Source organism: Bombus impatiens, unplaced genomic scaffold (genome assembly GCF_000188095.3).
Source record: "Bombus impatiens unplaced genomic scaffold, BIMP_2.2 scf_0640, whole genome shotgun sequence".
Lineage (NCBI taxonomy): Eukaryota > Metazoa > Arthropoda > Insecta > Hymenoptera > Apidae > Bombus > Bombus impatiens.
The window spans coordinates 2,915,870-2,942,447 of NT_177059.1; the positions used below are offsets into that span (position 1 = coordinate 2,915,870).

General features: G+C 41.6%; 1 protein-coding gene across 1 annotated transcript in view; it reads right to left on the minus strand.

The window, feature by feature from the left end:
• LOC100744739 (amyloid beta A4 precursor protein-binding family B member 1-interacting protein-like) overlaps positions 1-26,578 on the minus strand; it is a 144,556-nt gene that overhangs the window by 85,115 nt on the left and 32,863 nt on the right. Inside the window, exon 2 of the mRNA XM_012389358.3 lies at positions 6,507-6,663. Coding sequence (XP_012244781.1) covers positions 6,507-6,605 — 99 coding nt within the window. The 5' untranslated portion in view covers positions 6,606-6,663. The remainder of the gene's footprint in view (positions 1-6,506; positions 6,664-26,578) is intronic.

Below are 26,578 nucleotides of genomic sequence, written 5' to 3' on the forward strand. Positions count from 1 at the left end.
TTTCGCGAATATCGCTCCAACTTTGCCGTATAATCTGCCTTCGTGTACATTATATCTTCGATGATGTTCAGCTACCTTTCTCATCCTGTCGGATCCCGAACACCTACCCTCTTTTCTTTCTTGCCTCGTGCTCAACCGCTTCCTTTCTTCGTCCAACAAGCTACGTATCCTCTTTGTCGTAAAAGATCTCGTTCCTGTTGGTCGACCGTGCCACGTTCAAATCACGGCCTTCGTCGAGGGGGAGGCGATTGCTTAACGACGCCAACCACCTGCCCCGGTGAAGAAGAACACGTGCTGCAGCTACGAGGCAGCTGCAACCGAAAGGACGAGACTCGTACACATACGCGACGGGACAGGCTTCCCCTGTTCCGGAGGTGTCGAGGTTGAGAGTGTTGAGCCTCGGCAATACAGTACAGACGCCGAGCTACGAGGATGAGCGCACTTAAAACCGCGCGTCATTGCTCGTTTCTCGAACCTTCGATCCGTCTCGAGAGTCCTCTCCCCTCCTCAGCCAGTTCCACGAATTCGTTGCTTGTTTCGTTATTAGTAGCACTTCTTTGACGAGAGATCGTATCGTGGATGGAAAAGTAGAGAAAATGCAACGGGGATTTGACTGGATTTCTGGGCTTACGATGTTCCGCAGAGTACTCCAATTAAAGCGATTACTGAAAATAGCTCCAACGTTTCCTAATCCCTGATTGCTATCCTAGTGAATTATAGAGGTGGTCGGCGGATTACGAATTTTTATGCAAATTTATTGAATTAACAAGAAGAAAGAAGGAAATAGAACCTAACCAGAGATCTAGTTTACGTCCTCAATTTTATAAGTAGCATATTTTGAACGTTTTATATACGTTTCTTATTAACTGACGCATAAATACATATTACGGACCAAACAAGGAGATGTCAAATCAAAACGACAAACTTAGCATTTAAATGCTAGAATTCCCAGCTATAACTGTCAACACATTGGTCCTAATCTTGAATCTTCAAGAGAATCTTCAATGTAGAATGATCGCGTAATGGAAAAGCTTCGTGAATTTTAAGCAGAGCTAAAGAGATCCTCGAGAGTTGTGCAGTGGTAGTAGTATTTCCAGTTTGTTGCACAGATCTCGAAAAAGATTAGGAGAGGACAGCAACAGATGGCAGACGGGTCGCGTGTCTGATGCGAGATACGAGTTTTCTATTCCTTCGATTTTCTCTGCTACCTACCCTCGTCATGAAAATGGAAGTTCGTTTGTGTTGATACTCGAGAGAAGAGTCTGGTGGTCGGAAAACTTGGGCAACTACCATCCATCTTTTCCATTCCGCCACTTACCCTAACTTACGGTAAACGGAATTTTACACGAAGTGGAAAAATCTAGGTATACCCGGATCGTCTTTCGACGATAGTAAGATTTTTATTATTAGCAATTGGAAACACTCGTGCGAAGGGTGACTTCGTTTCTCTGGGCTACAAACTGAATGAAACCAAGGATCGCGGCATCGGTTTCGCGTGATGCGGTCACCTGCAGCGAGGCGCAGTGATAACGGTTCGCCTGACCCCGAGGCTGACGAAAACAGAAGCCTCATCGAGACGCGGAAGAAAGGATCGCCTTACGAGGATACGAGGGAGTGTTTAAAGCAGACGAAGACCTGTCAAATTGCAGCTGCCTCTGGGCACGTGGGTCGAACCTCTACCTGGACTATTCTATACACGCTCGGTCTTCCTTTCCACGCTTTTCTCTTTGTGTTTCTTTCTTTTCACGCACAACGACTGTAGCCGTGGCCAAAAACCAACAAAGAGGTCTAGATTTCGAAACCAGATGCTCCAACTCCGCCGATGACAGACCAAATTATTCTTTTGAAACTTCTATTCGACGATGACGCTCTAAACTTTCTTGGACTGGATCGAAAGTAGTAGGTAACATAAATCAAAGTTCTTAATTTAATATGAAAATTTAGGGTCGTTTTAGGAAAACTTAGGAACATTTTCTTTATCCTTGAAGATCCTTATGCGGATGCTAACATTCGTCGAGCATCTTGGTCCGACTTTTAGCGACACGCTAAAACAAATTTTATCTTCATTTAGCTTGATGTTCCATTGGTACGATTCAATTCGATTAATTTTTTCATAGAGAGATTGCCGGAAAGCGCACGTTGGTTCTAAGAAATTTTTTTCGTTCTATCAACGAAATCGCAGGGAATTAGAACCGGATATAGCAATATCGAGGTACAGAAGCTCTGGTCGCTTAACAATGCTAAGAACAATCGCACGGATGTGGATACAACGAAGCCCGCATACTAATAGACGCCGGAAGTCCTCAGACATTTGTCTATTTTATGATGGATGTACCTCGTCATTTGGTATAACACGATTCTACCTTTATTATGTCAAGGACTAAGCGATGTTGTGAATACGGTGGCAGCTAACTTAACTAATGATCCATTATGAGCAGTACAATTCTATTCGAATACGATTACGGGAAATAATTGCGTATGTTAATAAAAGAACGGCGAAGACAATACGAAGTCTAGGAAATATGATAATTTCGATCGACGATTCAATTTTATTTTACCAGGAATGAATTATTTTTAAGTGAGAATTACAGGATACATAATAAAAAATTGAATTAGATCGCAAGAGAAATTGTAAATTCGCGTCTCGTAAAAACGAATCATTTAGATTTCATAGGAAAATATTATTTTAAGAATAATTAAATTCTTATATTTTTATAGAAATGTTCGAAGCTGCATTCGCGCCACACGTATTTGAATTGCGAAAGTTTCGAGCGCGCTGAAGTGGCGCTCGTGGAAACTTTACTGGCGATGGATAAAACAGAGAACTGCATCGAGCCGGTAACATACTGGAGGAAGATAATTCGGTATACACGAACCAGGAAAATTCGAGTTTGAAATATCAGATCGCGCTAGAGCGAGCTAATAAAAGATAGATATGAAATAAAATAATTAACGTCGTATAAAATAATTAACGTCGTATAAAATAATGAACGGTCGTAGTTTAACAATTAATCGATCAAAATAAATACGTCGTTTTATCGTGATATATTCGAGGGAATGTAAGATGCTCGCAGTATTTTAATTTGTAAAGTTCATTTAATAAAGCGACACGATAAAAATGAGTAATAACGACAGAAGATTAGTCGTCTCTCGACAAGAGAAGCAACAACAATGATATGTGGCACATTACAATTAAGCATTGTGTTCACTATGGAGAGGACAAATTAACATCGTTGTAGTTTCATCTGCATTCTCGGAATCCAATTGTGCAATTCGCCGCTCTAGAGGGAAATCTTATACGTGACGTGCAACAGAATCATAAAACGAGAGATACAACGTACACGCACGCGTGCATTGACGATTGTCTACTGTATACTCGGTTTAACAATCTTTGCTGTTCTAATTTACCGAGCAAAAATATGTACGCGGTCTCGAGATACGTGATACTTTCAGAGATATGTCTCCACAAAAATTTCCAAATAAATTAAAAAAAAAAAAACTAGGAAGATCGTTATCTATTCGAAAGACTAACGATGTATCAAATACATGATAATTTATTCAAAACAGTCGAGAAAGAATAATTAACCAAAAAGAGGATCGCTATACAGTTAACAGTTTTATATGATAATGATAAAGATGGCTTTTAACATAAACATTAAAAAAATGTACAGATATCTAAAAAAAGGTACGTATAGAAATGGATTGCGACAAAAGTGACAAACAAGTGGCAAACGAATCGAAACACGATATCGAGTCACTCGATTCATTAATCGATGAAACCGGTATTCAGGCAATTTGAAAAAATATCGGACAAAAGATCTTGCCTGCCTGGTTTTCAACGATCGAACCGGCAAACGTACTCGAATATTTGCGAGTAGCTTGTGCCGGGGTCACCGACCACGCTGCAACGTTATCCATTCCGCGTTGCCAGGTTATCGATCTGTGCAGAGGCGCCTTGACCGACCTCCGATGCACCGCCAAGTGCAAGTGCAAAAGCTCTCTCACCTTTCCGCTCTCGGACAGGAAGGATCCGGCGCGCGCATCGCGCTAGACAGATAATCGAACACCTTCCCGTACTCGTACAAGCACGCGAACCATTGTTGCACACGCAACGCTATACTTTTGTCATGGTTAACGCTACAGTTGATCAAACTTATCGAAACGAAAGATTCCAAACGTTATCCTTTGCCATCAAATTTGTTATTTCGTAGGAATACCTAATTTTGGCAAACTCGACCTACGTACGTCGCCTGTCAGATTTCTGAAATATTCTAGAAATAAATATGTCGCATTCTCCTTTCGTTGCATTCTTTGTCAATGTGGAGTCAGAAAGTTCTACGTTCATCGAATTTCAAAGGAAATATTTCTACGGACACAGGATCACAGGATTTTCTGGGACAAAGGTTGAAGCGATAGTCTCAATCACGTCGATCATCGAAGCGTAGAAATAATACGAAGTCAAACTAACAGTATTATGAATCGTGCGCGAAACATGGACAGAATCGATTAAATTGACGTTTTTTCACATACTTTCCTATGCTTCCGATTTGATTATTTCTTTCGTTACGACGTCTTTCGATAACGTTGCTTCTATTGTCTAAACTTTCACCGATATTCGATCGTCGCTCACGATTAACCATAATACTATTGCTGTCTATTGTTTCATAATTATACGGATATGAATTATGCCTTCTAGAATAGCATTCTAATAAGCGTAGGAGTAAAAGCAAAACGATTAATTATTAACGCTTCAATTATTCGTAGAAAATTATGATCGTACGTGTATAGAATTCTAATCTTGCTAATATCCTAATGATAGCCCGAGAGGTTAACACACATGTTGATGTAATTAGGAAAGCATCGAACCTGCTAATATCGAATCTAAACGGTTAATTGTACCTATATGTATGCCACGTTATATCGTTCTATTACGTTTCATTGTCGTTTTATCCATCGAGCTAATCCCATTCTATCAGAAGCTACTCGAAACGACTGTTCGTTGCTACGTACAAACACCTGAACCATTCCAGCGTCCGGTTTTGATAAACAGCAACGAGACTTATGAAACCACTCGATAATGGCACTAGAACTTACGACAATAGAAATAATAAAGAGAATCGAATAACCTGTTTGAAAATAAAGAAAATTCCAATTAGCTGACGCTAGGCGATAGACCGATGAACTCCATTTCGATATAATCGAGTAGGAAGTGTGGATAAGCGATACTTAACACGTAGCTATCGATTTTCCGTGGCGCGGTTTGAAACAGCGGCACCAAGTGCAAGTGCAAGTGCAAGTGCAAGAACTCTTTCGGTCGTTGGCCGCGACTTCAACACGTTTAATCTATCTTCTGCTGCACGAGTGAACTGCTCTTCGTGCTCTCGTATCTATCGCTCGTCGTCGCTAAGATACGCTCGAGCAACCTCACTCGAAAACCATTGCTATTCTAACGAGCAACGCAATTTTCACGCGTCGTTTATGAACCAACAACCTCGATTTCCACTTTCCGAGCTTCCCATTACTATTTTCCAGCTAATCGCCTGACTCGCATCCACTCGTACAGATATTACACTATTTCATTATCGAAGTGTAACAATTCGAAGATAGCAAGAGGAACGAGAAGCGAACTTTTCAACGGATTAATTGTCTTCTCGGTGAAACGGAGAACAACCTCTCCGATTTTATGAAAAAGCAATAGAGAAACTTCATCGAGGTTTCGTAGAAAATAATGTTCAACAAACTGCAGACCACTCCTGTCCAATTAACGGTGCAAATGATCGTCGCGGGACCGGAACCTGGAGACGGAAAGCCGCTGGAAATTCCGTGGTCGAACGGACAAAGTTCGAATCGTTCAGCCGCGTCAATTGTCGACAATTTGTCGCTTTGCGGCTGCTATTGTAGGCTCGCGATGCCCGGCCATGCTATCGAGCAACGCGATGAAAATCGATTCGTTACGCTGAACGAGCAGATTGAAATCTCGTTTTCATTGTACGTAAGATTTATACGCACACGGACAATCCGACCCGTAAACTTCGATTCGAATCAACGAAAATTCGTGCGATTCAACGACGAAACCGGACGAATGAAAGGACCAGTGAAATTGCATCGCTCGAAAACCGAGCCTTCCGCAGAACTCGAAACACCAACAACGATATCTTGCTTTTCGTGTGGACGAGCGCCTACCGACGAATTATTTAGAATTCAGATTACGCGTGAATCGACGCCGATCGAGCGACGTGGTACTACAACTGGAACCGTTCCAGCTGAACGTAAACTATCTTACGAATAAATCAATTACGAACAAATACATAGTTTGTTATTCTTGTTATAAATTAATTATAGGATAAGAACTATTTTTTAGAGGAAGTTTCTTCGTTAGTCGCAAACAGTTAAAGCCGAATATCGTTACTGGTCCGATAAATGTAATTTAATAATTGGATGGCAATTAACGTAGTCAGCTATGATAAAGCGAAATGATAAAAGGCAAAGTTCGCTTAAAAACTTACCGCAGTCAGGCTGTCCAACTCGCCGAGCCATTCGTTCAAGAGTTGTTCCGGGTCTGTCTCGTTGTCGCTGTCCTCGCCTTCCTCCTCGTAGCGCTCCATGATGTACGCCGTCCTTAATCCAGCTTACAACCGTAGTCTACGCGATTCTCCTTATCCTCTGTAAATACACGAACGCGACACGTTGATTCACCTCATTAAATACGCAACATCCATTGGCATAATTATACGAAAGATACGATGGCAAACGTACAACCTTCGACGCGGTGGCAAATTTTAAATCTCTCGAATGACGAATTTTACTAAATAGTATGATAGATGCATTAAAGACCTCGAGGGATTTATTACCGTTATTATAAACGTTCGTCTTACAATAGCAGATAATTTCATCATCGTGTAATTTTTAATCAAAGTAGAATTTTCAATCGCAAATAATCGTATCGTAAAGGCACGTTTCCAAACTCTAAAGCGACAGAAAATAAATCACACGTTTTAACCGATTTCTACTTAACTTGGCTGTATGCGAGAGCCCACTAACCCTTTCTACCAAACCAACTCTTTGCCAACTTCGGTCTCTTAAAAAACAGCCTACACTTGCACAATAAACTTGAAAAGGCGTGGACAATAGACGAAACGAATTTGCCGTGGCGTCGGGGAGACGCGACGCGACAATCGAAATGGAATTCGAACCCCTGATTCGCACACCCCTTGGAAATCCCTGCTAATGGGCACCGGTAAACGTTTCAGAAGCCTTCCCTTCTCGGACTCGCAGTCTCATCGACACAAATTGCGCCGATGAGTGACAGCCGTCCGACGAGTTCGCGTGCGACTCGCGTCGAAATAGCGTCGCGCCTTTCTACGACGCGCGTCGACCCGCTGGATGCATTATGAAACGCACGAAAGAAACCAACAGGCTTGACACTGACATCCCACAGGCGGAGTTCACGTCTTCCACGCACGATTTACCCGCGACGTTGTTGCGACAGCGAGCTCGACCTGTTCCAGGGCACGATTAATCGATGATAATTATGCCTGCCAGTTGGCGCGACTGCTTCCGACTTTTGCGAGCCTCGTAATTGCGTTAGAAACGATCGGGAGGAGACTGAGCTCGAGTTTATGTCGGCTATCGAATTTATAGATGCGATTGTATGCGTGATTTGGTACAGATAGCGGTATCCTGCGAAGTAATTTCGAAATAGAAATAATTTTTCGAAAAATGTAGTCTAGCGACTGAGAAAGCGATCCTTTGGCGATTTGCAAAAGTGAAATTTCTACGATCGACATCTCGGTTCGACTATTTTGCGAATAATTTACGAACGTTCTACGAATAAATTGCGATATGTCGATACCGTGCTAAAGTTTGCGTCAAATATTTTCTCGTTCGTAAACAGCGAAGGAAACCGATAGACGCGAAACGCGGAGCAAAGGCCGGAGGAAAGAGCGTCGAAGACGTCGTCAGCGTGAAACGCGCGCAGTGACGAGAACTCGTGTCCCACTTTAGGACGAGCCGGGTATGAAAAATGAAATACGAACGACTGACCAGAAAAGCCGGTAGTGAAGGCACGAACGCGTGACGCCGACATACGCCTACCAAGGCGAGCGCAAACATTGAAAAAACAGGTTGTGGCGCCCAGAAGAGGAGTGTGACGCACTCGTCGCTCGTTAGTCACCGTCTTCCTGGGGCACGATCGTCCAAAGAACTTCGCTAAAAAGTTTTTGAACTCCGGCCAAGTGGTTCATTGCCAAACTTAGCTCGTTGTGAACGGACGTTGTTGAACGAACCAGCCACCGTGGATCGTGCTTCTCCATTTTGCTTGCTTTCACTGGCAAAATCACGAGGCAGAATGTTGTTGAAAATGTGAACTTCGTAGCTGCAGAGATCGACCTACTTGATCGAGAATGGAAAATTTTAGCCGTGGAAAGAGACCTCTCTGTGGGAAATAGTCGCAAGTTCCAAAGAAGAGTAGAAAATCCGGCAGCCTTTCGGACGAAAGAGAAAAGAAATAGGTCGATATTAAAATTGTCTTTCGTAAGAAATATCGTTAGACACCGTCGAAAAGAAACTGTACAATAAAATATCGTTGGAAGTTATAAATGGAACGGTTAAACTTGCGACGACTGTGATGTTATAACGAGACTTTTTATTATGGAACGGGCAACGATGGATCACTGTGACACACGTGAAAAACGACTGACGTCAAAAATATGTAAATCAGCTTCTGCAGAGAAAATATACGTGTATCGTTGCGTCATGGTATATGAAGCCATAAGCGATCACAATCTATGTAGAATAATCTCGTACTATGTCGCGTTTAAGAGGCTGCGACTCGCAACATGTTTTCAAAAGTATGATACACAATGGTTTTTCAGTGTAATCTTCCCCAAACCACGACTTAACATCGCATTAATTTCCACAATGGTTTGTTCTGGCGTAGGCTGCGCCTGCTATTTCGCTGCTTAAACCGATCTTCAATCTTCTAGAAACGCAATATCTCTCGATCAAAAATTGCTTATTCAAGGAATACGAGAAACTCAAGGAATACAAAGAGTTCAAGGAATACAACTCCACGTTTTTATTTCTCTATGTCGCAGAACATAACGCTGAAAAATACATAATTCAAAGAGAGAAACGAGCTTTTATCCGTATATTTTACGAAGAAAAAACATGCAAATCGCCCGTAGAGTTTGTACGAAAAATAGAGAAATTACAGAGGCGACTCACGATCTATGAATTCACGACCAAGAAAACGGAAAGTTGTGTACGAAAATTCAAAGAGTCCGTCTGCGATTTTCCTAAACAATATCAAGCTGTTCTTAAAAGAAAAAGAAAAAAGAAAGAATAGAAAGAGGCAAGAGAAATTGAAACGGCGGTGGTTGCTAGCCAGAAACACACGCGAAAGGGTTGAACGCTTTCGTCGGACGGGTTTTCAACGAATTTCCCGGCAACGCCGTTGCAAATAACGCGTTTTACCGGGACGAACGAAAGGCAACACGAGCCGGTGTTGGTGTCTCGTGACTTCGCGGTTCGCGCGTGATAATAAACACCGGAAGCGGCGAGGAAAAATGCCAGCAGCGAAAAAAACTTTCTTCTGTGGAGGATCAAAGTGCAGCTCGTTGCGAACGAACGTGCAATCTCGGGGGGAAAACTCAAAGCGGCAGTCGTCGACGTGTTCGTACGTACGGGAAACTGCATACTGACGTTACCCATTTCCCCGAAAAATATACATACAAAAAGATATATATACAAAATGCAGACTGTTTTGTTCCTCGTTTCGACCGTCATATCCTCAACTGCGTATAAATGGCAGAGTTATTTTAAAAACATGTTTTTCAAGCGAAAGCGTGGGACGAGATTCGCCGGAATTGAAAAAGAAACGAAAATACGTGTCAGATATAATAGAATGTCTCGTAAAAATAGATTCCTGGACGACATTTTCTCGGTCAGATAGTCGTTTTAAAACGATGTGCGTCATTCGAACTGTCGAGAGACGCTGTCGATAAAATGCAATGATATTATCTTTGACCATTGTTGTAAATTGGAACGACGATCGCAAACCAGCGACAGCAATCACCTTTTCGTTGCACGTGTTGCGTGGAAAGCGACGAGGCGAGGGTTTGTTTTTCGCCGTTCTTGCGCCTCTAAACGACCACTTCAGACATCGATCGAAACGCCGGCACACGTCGTTAGCCACAAAGTGACACCGTGTGACGAGCAACTCGCTACTCGAAACTGCCGCAACCCTGTTTAATCTTTAATTGGTGACGCGTGTTATATTCCGAATGGACGTACGTGTTTGCCGGATTGTCGTGGTTTTCAATAATTTTAACCATTTTTATCGCTAAAAAGAGTCAATTTGCCACCCAATTGACAGACTACGCAACATTATTGCGACAGGTTCGTCGATAATATTTATCCACGTCGAATATCGATCATTGTTATCCCACAATTCCAAATTTACAATAAATATATAGCCAAGTAACGACACGTAAGTAAGTTCCAGCGGAAACTTCACCATCTCTCCCCATAAATTTCAACAATCAACGTTCACCCACCACCGGTGAGGTCAGAGCTGACCATCGATATTTTTCGTTCGACGAGGCATAAATCTCGACCAAACCAACCGACGCGACAGTGAAAAGGAACAACGCGGTTCCCGTGTGCGTGTAGCGGAGAGTATGCAAAGTTTGCGCGGAATAGCGGCGAATTAACCGCAGAAATCGATTTACTTCGGGCGGGGTTAAGTAACATTTTATGTAGCCGCGTACGAGGTTCGAAGCGGGCTGCGTATACCTCGGCTGTAAATCAAGCCGAAGAAAGCCTACACACCAGCCAGCGGCCACACGAACACTCGACCTATAACTAATGAGCGATTAACAGTGTCGTGATATAAATTCTTATTTTTGCGGAGGACGCACCTCGCCGCTCTATCCATTGACACATACATCGAACTGTCTTTGAATTCAGATCTGCACAGCTCCTTTCGTAATCGACGCCAGGCCGTTAATACGCGTTTGCTCTCTCGTTTGCATACGTTCAGGCGTACACATATGGCGGTAGTCTGTATCGTCGTGTGAAAGTTATACACGATGCGGTTTTACATACATCGAAATGGCAATTTTGCTACGTAGGCAGAGAAAGGTTTGTGGATGGAAAGATCGAGTTTGAAATAAGAACGTTTTGTTTGGCAAATGGTTTGATCCTCTACTTGCACGATGATCCGACTAATTCTGCGTTTCGCGAATCGTTCGGTTCCATTGCGTTTTCAATTTCGTCAAGATTTCGCGAATATCGAACGGACAAAAGAGAAAGCAGCGAGAAGCAGTTTACGGACATTAAATTCCCTTTTGCCTGACTAAAATCCAAGCCGTCTCGTTACTGAATATTCTATTCGCTACACACCCCAACGGCAGAAACAATTTTGCACGCGCCAATTCCTTTTCGTCGGGCCGAAAACTCGGCTGGAGCTGTGGCGCGAACGTTTCAATGGGTCAGATTCACGAAAAACTGTTCGACCGAGCCGGAATTTATTGGATTTCACTGCGCCGTTCCGCAATTACTTCGAATACCACGGACGATCCACGTCTATGGAATTCGCTTGCGACGCGAATGATAAATGGATCTGACGCAATTCACGAAGACGATTCGCGGTCATTGGGATTCCGGCCTCGTTGCCTTCTCCACTGCCAGCAAGCGGTTGCTTTTGTCTCTGAAATTTTCCGCGTTACGTAAACAAAACTGTTAAGAGGACAATCGTCTGCGAATTTCAATTGGTCGTCGATATTCAGCATAATTGTTGTCTGTTATACGCCTGTTATACGTTTTCATTTATCGAGCTCTTTAGCTCGGATATCGATCATCCGCGCTTTCGTATACGACAGTTACTGGATATCTGACAATATTAGCAAGTCGATAACTTTCGAGTTGCGAATAAAGCTTTGTCGCGTAAACAGCTTTTACGATTTTACGAGTTACGAGATAAAAACATCGATATATTACGGTAACACTCGGTTTATATGAAATTTGTCGCAAGACAAATCGAATCGAATTAAACGCCGCTAGAAAGATATAAATTCGTGGTCACATTTCTCTTTTGTGTTTCTGTTGAATCCGTTGAATGAATCATGCGATTGAGCAATGTAAATAGTCTACGTATGTCTACATACGGCATAATGAGCGCTCGAAGTGACGGTAACATTAAATCATCGAGAAGTCAACGAGGCCTTGCAACGAACAGTTTTATGTAATACCGCTTAGAAAGAAAACCAGAGATGACTCGTTTTCTTACGCATATCTGCGAGTATGTCATCGGTAAATATACGTGCATCGACGCTTTTAAAGCGAAACTGTCTTCGCAGTGTTTTTTATGTTTTGTACCGATAGAAGCGTTGATTAGCGAATAAACGATGAAACTGCAGTCTCTTTCAACGCGTTTGGACGACAGCCACGATATCGGTTACAGATGCGTTGCGTTTTATCAATTGCGATTGAAAATTGCGATTGAAAATATTTGGTCAGAATTTTCTATAAATCGTTTGATTAAGAAAATAGCTATTACCAGTAAATCCATGTTAATTAGCCAAATTCCATTTTAACATTTTGTAGCCATATCTACGATCATTTCGTACGAATATTTTCCGTGTTATTACGTTACGAAGAATATCGACGACAAAGTGTAATAACAGCTCGATCAGAGCGAGACAATTTATAAACCGACGGAAAATTCAATTTAGCGCGTCAATGGTCGTTCATAGTGATCGACATCAACCGACAATGTTCACCAGGCATGAAAGCCTTCGTGCGGCCGACTTTTCCCTTTCGATCTGTTCACTGAATATTTTATTGCGCAATGTTTAAACATAGCGATGATAACAATGCATAATAAAAAGTACAATCCAAGCGTAAAACGTTAGTCGGATGAAATAAAAAAGAAAAAAAAAAAGATCGAAACGGTCGTTATTGCTAAAACGAATCTATTCAATCGATAAAATTCGTATCAAAGTGGACGAAAAAAAGTCCTCGTGACTTTATGCTATCAAATATTCTGTGCAACGTTGCGTCGTTGAATATTCGATGGTATCCGTGATAACATCGTCGTATTTCAAGCGAGTCTACATGAGAGCCATAAATAACCGAAGTACGACCATCCTGAAGCAAATTGCAAGTTGTAGCAAAATTTAATTTACAGGTTATATATCACCAACGAGCTACAGATACAAGCTTGTTAGCTTTCTTTTCTTTATCAAAAAGAACAAAATGGAAAAATTACACGACGATTACACGATAAATTGCCAAGGAACATCTAATTCGATTAATAATTTAAACATAACGAATACGCGTGCAACGTACGGCTATGTACCATCGTTTAAACTTTTAATAAATTTCGTCCGTGATCGTTGATTAAAGGACGAGCTTCATCGTTGGTGGAAATGCGGAGGATAAAAAGTCCTTTTATATTTCATTTAATTTTTATATCGGTATTTCGATGGTTCGAGCGAATTCGCACGATATCCATAACGTTGAACGACTCGAACGCTACAATTGCACGACGTTTGCCACGGAAACCAGCGGAATCGGCGGAATATCAAATTTACTCGGCACGTTTCAATTAATGGAAACGCGTAATCGGCACAATTAGGCACGGCTTCTGCACACGCGAAGTAACACCACGTCTCAGCGTCTCGAGAAAAATGAACTTGTTACTAATTCCACGGACGGCGCTCTCTCGACGAAGGCAACTCTATTTCGCGCACGTACGCGGTCAGAAACCGGCCGTTTAGATTCTGCACGATCGCCGACTGCAGCTGGATCCTGTCGGTCCCATTAATTCGACTCGCGTCACACAGTTCGACCAACGCCACGCACGCGTGTACGTCAATTACCATCTCGATACCATCATGGGAAAACAATGAAGCGGTCCCTTTCGTTCCAGTCTACCATCATCGTGGTACGTTGCAACAGTATGGCTTGGTTCAGTAGTTGAATCAGAAACTGGTTCAGGGTTGTCGATCGATGAGTTAACTGCCTCTGCTAGTGTATGAATTTTTTACACGCTTCGAGTATTTGTCATCGATCCTGTCGAGAATGTGGTAGGTAAGGCTCGTGTAAAATGGTATCATTCTCGTTTTAAGACGATTATTTTTACGCTAGAAATATCGACGACTAAGTGACTATGTTTGTAGCAAAAGTAGACGGAGAAATACGTAATACGCAATTTCTAAACAAATCTAAACGAATTATCGATATATCGAAAAAAGAAAGAAACAAGCGAAATCTACTGATCAAATTTCTCAATAAACTTAATACGCGCGTGTATACGAAGAAAATTTATTTTCTAATTATGACAGATATTGATATGATATTCCATTCGAAGGTATAGGAAAGTGACAAATGCGAATGGTGGATTATCAATCGATTATCAATCAATTTCTAAACGCAACTTCGCGCACCTTGTCGTCAAATGAATGCTGTTGCGTTCCACGGGAGTAGAAGTGCATCGCAGGACGATGATAATTACCATCGACGACTAGTGGAGTGAGAGGAACGAGTTTATTTCAAGTTACCGTAGGTGTCCTTGCAAGGGTTTATCGCGACCCGATGTCATAGAACGGATGCACGGGGTCATCGGTAATTTTATCGACGCGACGGAATAATTAACGCGTGCACCAAGCAAACATGCAAACTTTACGACACTGAATAGGTAATGCTTGTCGAATCGTCTGTTTTTTACCAGTGGCTGTTTTCTTTTTTTTTTATCTTTTAGTTTGTGGTCACAGAATATATAGAGACAGTTGCCTCGAGTCTTGAATAATAAAACCAAAGCAGAATAATTCAGGTAGCTTACTTTTTGTACATTAAAATTGACGATACGTGCGCTTAGAATCCTGCGTACTCTTTTTATTATCGATTTGGACGGAATTTAAAAAATGTACTTGCTGTTGCGTTAGCTTTATATCAAATTTATTGTCCGATGATAATCGTTTCACCTAATGTGGATTCTAATCTTGTAATAAAATAGTTTGGCTTCGATAGATCTATGTCATTGAATTATATGCTCGCGTTCAGATGGAATACGAAGCTTGCTTCGATTCCGCAATGACGGCATACCTGTTCTAGAATTAATTAAACGACGAGTACTATATTAGAGTCGCTGCCCTTGTTCCGGAATTAACCCAGTTATGCGCAAGGAATTTTCACAAAAAGTCGTTTCGATGGATGGCATTGAGTCGGTTGTACCGCTCGCCATGAAAACAGGAAGCGATCGGAGAGCAGAGAAAGGAAAGAATGCGCTCACGGTACAGCCGGTTTGCGCGTCCTTGCAAGGTTTTGTCGTGGAACCATTCGATGAAGTGTGCGAAACATAGATGCACGGAACATAGACCGAGATATCGATTGCTCGATTAATAATGTAACGACCTAGCAGGGGTGGCTTGCTTCTCGCGCCGACTATGTACGTAGCACACGTTTCATTACGTAACGCGCACTCGTCTTTCGAACTAACTGCAATAAATAGAATTCTTTGAAACTGTCGAAGGATATCGATATCCAAGAAAATTCTGAAGATCGAACGTTAAAGAATAATTATTCAGATTAGCGTGTACATATATGAGAGATTCGATAAATCAGAAAATTACTGTATTTGAGAGTCGTTTCGAGAGTCAAACGTGTTATCGTACAAAAATTACCCATAACAATTTGCACTACAACGTTTTTAGAAATATTTTTAGATATATTTTTCAAATATTGCGAACAACATTGTGAATGATTTACTAGAATTCGTCAACGTGTAAAACCATTGAAAACGCGAGTCTCGTGAATGTATTTATTTTTGAAGAATATCGTGGAAAACGTGTAAAGCAGTAAAAATGAAACATATACCGACGAACAGGATAGAGATGATGTTTTTTGATAGCTTATCAAAGTTATACGTAACGTTGTCCATCGAACGAAGTAGTGACGCTTCAAAGAAGAAAAATATCATACGCGGGGGATTAATTTAATGCGAGGGGTAGAAGCGTTTTGTGGTCGATGCGCCTTTCAGGTACATGTTATGAACAGCTTTCTGGTTGAAACATGCCTCCTAGGCATAACAGTGTTGAAATACAGTTTAATGGTTCCCTCTGTTGTTCTATGTAACGCTATAGTCTATGGTTTCGCTAATGGAAATGAAATACATCTTTCGATTACAATAATTCTCCAACAACTAAATTTCGCATAATCTATCGTTTATTCATTATGATAATAACGAGGATGATGAGAAACACAAAATAACAAAAACGACTAAACTTTACCGATCGATCGAGATAATTTATTTCGTGTTTAAAAAAAATGGATCTATAGATTCGAACGATGCTTGCAAGATTTCATACGATCACTTTTTAGCCAGCTGAACAAAGATATCTTTACGATGAAATAAAACAGCGTGTAGCTCGTTTATTCGAAGACAAAACTACGCATCGTTTCGTTTTACGTAGCATAAAAACACAGACGCGTTATCGAGTTTTCTGTCCCATCCTCCCCGCGTATTTCGAATATATTTCAACGTAATGAATGGTATTTGCACCAAAATGAGATTTTCCACAGCTATTTTTGCCATGGTTCATGCCGAAATAAAACGCTTCAAGTGGTTCTTCAAATGTTCAAACACGCGTTTTATTATAAAAGCGATCCGCAGGAAAATTCTACCTGGTCGTTCCCTTTTTTAATAAAACATACGTCCTCGCGACGTAAAATTGCAAATAAAACACGCGAAACTTTTGCTCTCGTTCAACGCGACAATATCGAGTAAAGTTTCATTTTAATTTAGTTTAGCGTTTTTTCTTCAAAACGTATACTACACAACGACGCATAATATTTGTTCTTCCGTTCCCAATCTCAAAACATTAATCCCATGGTTTTCGATGAATACGTCGTTTACAACATATACAATGTATTTAATGTTTCTTTTATTCCATGAGAAACAAAAGACAGATTTTATTTGAAAGTCGAGTATGAACCACGCTCGATTCTAAATCGTTTCACCAATATTATCTTCGCCATTACCCCGAATATCAATATACATATCGATTCCTTAATATTGCCAGTCGATCAAACTTTTACCATTCAAAGAAACAGAGTTGAAATTAGATCCTTTAAAATGCACTCGATAGATCGACGCATCTCCATCGTGGAAAATTAACTTTCCAAACAACACCGATGTTATAACGAACAATTACACCGGCAACTGTAATTTGTACATTAACGAACCCCAGTAGCGCGGGATCGTTTGTTAGACATGTGTTTTATCGCTGTTCGCGAAACCTGATCGTGCGTGAAGCCGCCAATTTGCAGGTATTCAGTGGCACGTGTCCCGTTTCAGCGAAGAGTTGCTCGCGAGAAATCGATCTGTCGAGGGAAAAACGCTCGAGACACCACGATCGTGGTCGAGTCGAGATTATCAGGTAAAATTCCACGAGATTCCGTCATTTTCGACGCTTTCATCGAGAAAATGGCCATCGTAACGCTTCGCGGTATCGAACCTCTGCCAGCGAAGAATGAAAAAGAAACTTTTAACCGCCACTTTAATAAACTGCAAAAGCGATTGCACAGAATAGAAAAGGAGAACGGTTTGCGCGGATGAATCGAGGATACGGTTGATCCAATAAATACCATAGAAAATCAAAAACCAATGATTTCTCCCGTGACCGAGTCTCCGAGCAGAGAGTAGCAAACAGATCGGTTTCGATCTTCCGGCCGCGTTTCTAACGTGTAGTGCAGACCGCAAACTCGAAATCCATCGATGCCGGATCAACGAGACCGACAGCGTGGATTGCTATTAACGTCGAGCTCGCTTTGACGAGTACTTGCCTGTGATGGACACAAGATCGAGAGATACTTAAGCGGAGCTGCAATCCGAAGATTAGACCGGACAACGTCCTTCAAGTTTGCCGTGGTAAACCGGGTGCAGTTGGTGGTGTTCCAAGAGGACAAGTATCTTGCGTTAAGGATTAGTCGAAAACGTGCAAACTGTACATTTAAAATCGCATTGGAAACTGAAGATAGAATCTCGGAGATGTAAGAAGTTCGAAAATCTGGAAGAGATCGAAAGTAGAAGAAAGGATATTGTATAATTCCTTGGATGTCTGATGCAGAATCGAACCTCGTCGAAGCGTTCCTCCTCGACAACGATGTTTACAACAACTCCACTTCCTTAAATCGCCATATTTGCGATACGTTCCGCAATCCTAGCGAGGTAATCCGACTCTGATGCCAACGAATTGACGCGAAATCGATCGAAGAATGCATACGTCGGCGCGTGTACGTGCACCGACGCTTGCGTTCGCCCGACAAATACAGTCAGCTGGTATCGATTCCTATCGATCTTAGCATTCGCGTATGTACACCACGCGTGCATTTACGAACCATGTAGATTGAATTGCACGCACGCTGTGCTGGCATCGATATTCTCGGATACCGAATTCTTTTAAACGCGGTAATATTTTTTAACACTTTATCTTACTAAAAGATTTTGAAATTTTAGCAGAAACACTTTGCATCTATTGGAAAAAAAGATGGAAGATCCACACAGTCTAATTTTCACATACGATATTCAAGTTGTTTTCGTGATTTTACAAAAATGTCCTTTTATTAAATACTTGATTTTTCATTTTGATTATGAGATATATTTTTTGGAAAATCTAGTTTACCACACAATTACGGCATTCTTCTCATACCGGAAGTCAAGACCTGTGAATCTTCGACCAAACCCACTTTACGAAGAATACCGTTTTATCGAGCGATCGTTGCTGCATTAAATCAATCTGGGTTACAACGATAACCTGGCTATTCAGAGCTTCGCCACAGCTGGACAACGTTATCGAGGAGCATCGAACGAGATACCGTGCAAACAAGCTGTCTGAATCGCGTCCAATAGGAGGATTTCGAGGCTGTTTGTCCTCGGTTTAACGGTACCCTACCTTGGAAAGGGAATGGGTGAATTACGAGAGGCGTCCCTTCGCGAGAACGTTCAAGGCGAGGGATGAAAGTGATACAAGAGCTTAGACTTCTTCGAGGATTACAGACTCGTGAAATATGGACGGAGGAACGGCGGAAGATGAAAAGTTTAATAATTATGGCATAATGCGATATAGATCGTAACATGGAGTTGCCATCCGGTGAACGAGGGAATGAAATTATTGTACTTTGTAAGAGCGTTGTATAAATACTATAAATATACAATACATTTACTACAACGCTTCGACGATTGTAAAATTACAAAGAATAGAAAATTTGCACGAATAAATTCGAATATTTCAATGAAGCTATTTTTGTGTTTTTTTTTCGGAAACAAACGATCTATCGCAAATATAATTTCATTAAACCTTGATTGCGTAAATTAAAAGGTATTTATTTCGAATGTGCTTTGATTCAATTTAAATCACGAAGTTTAAGAACGACAGATTAGATTTACAGCTCGATTACGATCAGGTTATCGCCGCTTTTAACTCTCCGATGGTGTTGCTGCATTATCCCTTAACCCTCTTAACCCTGTGCACAGTTATCGAGCCACCCCGGGCATCCCTCTTTCACGGTATTCAATTTCGTTTTAAGGATGAGTATCAAGTAAAAATTTCTGCAAGCTCCTCTTAGAGGACGGATATATTTCACCACATCAAAGAATCTTCAATTAATTCCTATACCGACTCAATTTATCGTCATAAGAGAATAAAATTCAGTAAAATGAAATACTCGTTCAAGATCGTTTTAATTTCGTCTTATTCTAATTTTAATTCGCCAATGCCATTTATATTGAATTCTCAATTATTAAAAAATACAACTAGCAAGATGTCAGTATAAAATAACGAGTATTTGACAATTTTATGACGAAGAAGATAAGTTAGAAAAATACAAGAACAACACGGGAAATAGGAAAACAGAGAAAGCAGAATCCAGAGCAGAAATCTGGGGAAAAATCCTTAGGAGAAGTGGAGAAAGAACTGCAGGGTTCTGAACTAATCTCGATACGTACTCGAGGGGATGCAACAACACCGACGAGCTGTTTCCTCGTCTCACGTAGTTTCTTCGTCTCGTGCAACGCCCTGAATCGATCGATCCTCACCTTAGTACGGTGCAATTTACTTTACCTCCCCTGGTGGAAGACCAACAAGGCGAGTTGCGGAGGAAAGACAGAAACATAGCGAAGAAAGAGACGAAAAATGTATCGAACTCGATTCCATGATCTTTCTCTGTCGGAGGGTGTTCGATGAGTCACGCGTGTGACAACTTTCTCGGGGAGAGAAGACTAACCCGCGGTCCACGACTTATCGTAAAGGTTCCGGGTGAAAGTTCTGCCCCGTGTAACACGACGAGAACGAGAACCGATGTTCTTGGTAGGTGGTTATAACGGTACGCTGTTCGGTAAGCTTCGATTTTACGAGACTCCGCCTCGAATTAATTTATTTTTCGTAATCTCTTCCGACGCGCGGCGAGCATCACCACGCGGGCGCCGTAAGAGAATTTCCAGCGAAACAAAAGTCCAAAGTAAAGTCAGGAAGAACGGGAAAGGATTATGTGATTTTTCTGAAGTTCGAGCGAACACGTAAGAATCTTTCAATTTATAGTTTACGCGTGGGTGAAAGATTACGCGATATTTTGAACGGGAGAATTAAAACATGAATTTATATTATTCCAGAATGGATACTATCGTACAAAAGCGAAGAAGGATTATGACTATCCCATAGGATTCGAACACAAAAACAGAATCCATTTAATAAACTCTGGCGCTGTTATTCAATTCAAACGGCTCTTCAAACAGATCATTGTCATTTCGTATTCCGAATAAAATATTCCGTTATTTCAATTTCATACGTTACAAGCATTCCTATTCATCCTCTACCCGATATCACACAATTTCTCCATATCGACACGCGCGGTAAATTCCACTACCTCGCCATAAATACGAACGCGTTAATAAAAACGATTCCGGTCTTTGATATCTCTACAGCTCGAAATACCATCTCTCTGTATCGTGATTTCGGATCTACCCACGTGGCGAATGTCAATGTCTCGACAAGTAGCAACGACGACTTGATTCGTAGCTCGTCGGACGAGTCTCGCTAAAAGTAAACGATGAAAAGCAACCATTTCATAGAGCCATTTCTGACCGAGATGCGACGATGCGGCGCGCAAGAACGGTACTCGGACGAGTTGGCCGCTCAATAAACCGCGTACACTGTCGTTGCCCGTGGCAATACTAAATAATAATACGCCTGCGACTTGGCACCACCTTCGAGCAGCTACCGTACGACCGATCGAATGATTACCAACGAATTTACTCGAGACGACGTTGCCCTTTTACACGCGCCAATATTTGAATACTCGAGGAGAGCGCTATAACCGAATTTCCAAAGATTGAAAATCCCACTCAAAGGGAGCAAGTCTTGTAACAAGATTATAAACGATCCGGGTAATTTTGTCCATATTATTTTTGTCTATATTATTTGTTGTATAAGCAGGTACTTCGATTTTTATTTTAATAGACTATTTTAATGGACTATTCTACCGATTGCTAATCCTTCGATTTTTATGATGGATTCTTCAATAAAATAAGTATGGATCGGAGTACATTGATTTGGGGAGCTATAATTGTTTTAATTGATGCTATAATTAATTAATTTAATGGTTTCAAAAAACCGAAGCACCAACTCGTGCATATGCAATTCGTAGCACGTGAGCTGGCATTCTTACGTGAAATTCTTTGCCATCGACTAGCTAAAATATTTATGCACACGAGCCACGGTGTCGAGTTTTTACCAACGACCAACATGCGGTATCGACTTTCTTCCACTCATCCGTTAGTGTCAATTCAGAATCTTCTAGCATCCATAATATCCGCGTTAGCGTCGTACGATTGTCGCACGATACACGAGCATCTGTCAACACGTCGCGAAAGCCAAGTCGCTACGAACACGACCGACCATCGATCTAAGAAGCGGCGTAGCCCTTTTACACGGTCATTTCGCAACGATTGAATGGGCCCTTTGAGAAGAAGACAGATCGACGGACGGCAAAGGGAGAATTCATGAGAAAAGATCGCCGTCTTGCAAGAAGAGAGACGTAATAGAAAAATTGTTATTTTTTAGATATTTTCAGTGAGATTAAGCTACAACGTTCTGCGGCTCTTCTCGTTACTTGTTTTCAACAAAAATAGTCCCGTCGATCCGTCAATTACGAACCGGATGCGCCTGTGTCCTGTTTCGTCTTCGTTTTTTACGAGAACCGAGTATCCAACTTCGGTGTCGCTCCATGCGGATCCTCCCTTACGCACGCCGGTCGCTGACTTTTACGTAGAAAAAAGAGCGAAGAGCAGCCGGGTTATGAATGGAAATATGTTAACGGTTCCAAACTTGGCATCGCCGCTCCGTCTGCTCTTTCAAGCAAGAGAGAACCTCTATCTCGTTCGCTCTTCATCTCGTTCACAGCAGCCGCTTTTACCGAGTTAGTCATTACAAAGGGAAACGAGTAATTTGAATAAATCAAACACGTTTAATCGTGTCGAGTTTATCCGATGATACGTATTACCTTTTGCGAACGAATTTGCGTGAAACATATTATTCAATTATCATACCTTAATTGCTATACCGGCGTACAATCCAAAATGCAAATCGATTACGACAAAGGGACAGCGTCGATTTTTCTTTTCCAAGTAAACATTTCCGAATCTCGAATAAATCGATACTCTTCAAGCTCGCGATTTGAAATAATTACCAAACTACTTAATTACACAGCGATTAAACTTAACAAAGAATCATTCGATTAAACGATTATTTAAATCTCGCGAATTCTGTAAACAAATAGCTCGACGCTACGTTTTCCAATCTCTACGATCCTTCCATTTCTCGCTTCCACAAGTCCCGTTATCTTTCATCCTTGTTTCAGCCGCGTGTACCTTATCGTTCTCTTTATTCTCGTATATTTTGCATTCCCGTGTTCCCCTCCCGTTCGTTTCCCGTTCCTTTCCATGTTTCTCCCCCGTCGATCTCAGTTATCGTGTATCGCCGCCTATTCGTTCGCCTGCTTTCTCTCTCGAGATCATCCTCCGTAGAGCGAGAACGTGGCGCGCATCTCGAAAGTGCGTAATATGGCGTTTCGAGGCGCCACAAAAGGAAGAACAGGCAGCTGGTGGCTGCGGTGAAACGAGACGAGCGCGACGACTCGCAGCAGGAGAAAACGAACCAACGAACGAACGAAAGGAAACGGATAGGGGAGCTTTCAGCTTACGCGTTCCAGCTACCTCGGTTTCAACCGCGTTCATACGCCGCTCCAATCGTCGCTGCTCTCTCGGCGAATCGAATTGATCGCAGAAATTGTTTTCCACGGAAACGAGTTTCCTGGATCGTCAGCTATTCTCAAAGACTAATTGCGACAATTAGTATCTGCTCGAGGATGTACACAGGCTCGAAAACGTATTGGTACAAGTGCAGACGATCTTTATGAGTGTACTATGCGTGTCGTATAAAGATTCGAAATTGTATCGGCATTTAAAATTAGCATTTTAGAATTTACATTGTAATTTACGCGATGCTGTATAGAATAGTAAAACACCGTACGTAGAACGTCTTTATACGAACAAAATTTAGTGCGTAGTGAAATGAATCCACTTGGCTGATCATGTATAGCCGAATTCACTTGTTTGAGTCGAGTAAATTCCTATTACAATAAAAAATTCTAATAATACGAACCAATTGTTCTCTAAGACAGGTTCGTATAAACAAAAAAAATGCTATAAAAAATATTATATACAAACAATGTAATATTACGCATATTTATTCGATAATATTAAAATCAATAACCATATACGCTATATATCTATCAGTTACCTTCGTTCTTGAAATAATATTATTTTCCGTGTGTACTAACGAGTCGTAGTTAACGAACAAAAGACAAAAGGAAGATAAGGAAAAGAAGCACGGAGATCGTTCTCTTCAAAAGCTGTTTGAAACAGCGTGGAAAAATCGTCGGTAAACTCGATGAAAATTTTCATTCATCGCGCCTCATTATTTTGACGCATCGTTGAACTCTTTCAAGTTCTCGTTTCGGTCACGTGCTCGTGAAATTCGTTCACTGCTCGACAAGATCAACCAGTCAATGGTCCACGTGTTTTTCGGCTGCAAGAACCATCGGCAGTTTCGTGTACAATCTCATTCAGCTTTGCTTTATTGATAAGCTGGCGGATCTAGTACGAATTCTTCGATGAATGCCTTGACTGTTCCATATAACGCGTACCAACTCGAGATGACGTCAAATATCGTTGGGTACGTCGTTGTGTCGCATTCTTGTCGCGAGTGCACTTGAAAAGCTCTACGCAATCCTCGTATCCTGCTTTACCTATCGATCTCGCCATTAAACACGCAATTCTTGTCATTTCGAAAGAACGATTTGACAAAGTTACGTAATTGTATGGACAATATGCGTACGATACGATAAAGCGTATTATGCGAATGTATTTATCAGGGTTAATTAAGGAACGTCACGGAAGCATGACCGACTCACGGTCGCTGTAAGAGCTCAGAGGAAGATCGGAAGTACTTCGCGGAGAAGACGCGTGGGTGTCGGCTGATTTTCACGTGAGTCATACGACATTGATCTGTGTGTCTGGCTGAAACGATTCTCGGGAGATTCGAAGATAGCGACAACCGCGAAACGCGATCAATCGAGAACGCGTTCCGAGTAATTCGCGGCGTTCTTGGCGCGCGATATTTTCTTCACGGTCGTGCAATAACACAATGGATTCGCAGGCGAATCAATCAACGTAGCTTGCCACGAAGGGGAGATGGTCGGTGCCTACCATGTTGCTGCATGAACTTAATTAAACTTAATAAAGATTACGGTAGCTCAGAATTGTTAATAAATGTCAGTTGTTAAGAGTAATGAGACTTACGACGGCGTATCTTTTTGGTTCAAATGAGTTGATATTTCGACCATTTTTCTTCGGGATAACGGAGTTTGACGTAAAATCAACGTATAAAAAAAGAAAAGTACCAAGGAAATTCTTCTGCATGGACCGCGGACTAGAGGATTAAGGAGGGAAAAGGGCATTATTACGGAAATTAAAACGAAAACGTATTGTATTCGAGAATTTATTCTAGTGATAAATCTTTTTTATTGACGAGATATTGTTCCGAAATAATTGCAAATTGTACTGACAGATGGTATAACGAAACTTCGTTTATTTCAGCATATCGCTCGAAAGCTGTTAACGTTCGATAATGAAAAACGAGCGTCACTGGCGCGTATCGGCGTGATGTTTTAAAGTAATACTTACAGATAATGGTCGTTCGCAAACATTTCCAGTTAACTGCTTCGTGGAAAAAATTTCGAAGTATGAAAGCATATTCGAGCACCACTCCGTATAAACGAAATTCATATTGTGGATTCACCACTTTACGAACGTAAAATATACAACACCTTTCGTAATCTTTTTATCCCGACGATCGGCTCGCAACATTACTTTATTCGAATACTAAATGTAGTCGATTAAAATAGAACACAGTTACGAATAGCAACGCGTTCGCGAATTTAAACTAACGTACGCAACCCGAGCAGCTTGTGAATGAACGATTACGATGGTACGTGGTCTAACCTTGCATACAATCGAGGTAGCTCATCGGTATCTTCTAGCTGAATGACTGAATTCTTTGTCCATGTGTTCGTTCTGGTTAATGAAGAATTTCTTAGAGAAGTTGCGATGGAATAGCGCGAACGGATAAAACTCCACGCCTTTATAATCTCGCCGACGATAAATTGCACCGTGAAACGAGCGAGTATTGATTGTCTTATACTCACCCACCCACCCGCAAACACACACACACACATATAAACACGCACACACACACACACGCACAGGACATTATCGGCAAGAAACTAAAAGTTGCGACAGAAAATATTTTACGACGGGGAACAATCTCGATTTCATGAGAAAAGAAACTTAACGCGATAAAGATAATTTGCTTCGTATTTCGCTCAATCTTTCCGGCCAGAGTTCTGCATTTCCGTTTCCCCGAACGGACTTGCGTAGAAGGAGGAACGAGAATTCGTCAATGAAGCGAGGACAGCACGCCAGACGAAAAACGAAAGAGCCGAGCAAGCGAGAAGGCCGGAACACGGGAATAGATGCGTCATACGTGGACTATCGTACTCGAGTACCGACAGTTTCCACTTCTAAATATAGGATTTCGATCGACTTACCACCGACTTGACGCCATGCGTCCGTTCGATATCCGGCCGTTCTTTCCATAGCTCTAACATCCATTACGATCATTGTTATACGATTTATATCCAATTTCAGAAAATGATTCAGCTACTCGTACAGCGCATATCGTTCCGATTAATCCTATCGTTTGTATCGTGTGATTAGAGATTCGTACCGGTGTTTCTTAAGATGTGGAAACACGCATCGAACATGGTAACGCCGCAAGGTGCATCGACCCTGAAATCAATATTTCTATTAGGCACTGTATCAACGTCTGCTTGCGGACGCGCGTTCGAAGTCCTTGTTTCTGCCGCCTCTCCGCTCGCCGATACACACCCCGATCGGCGG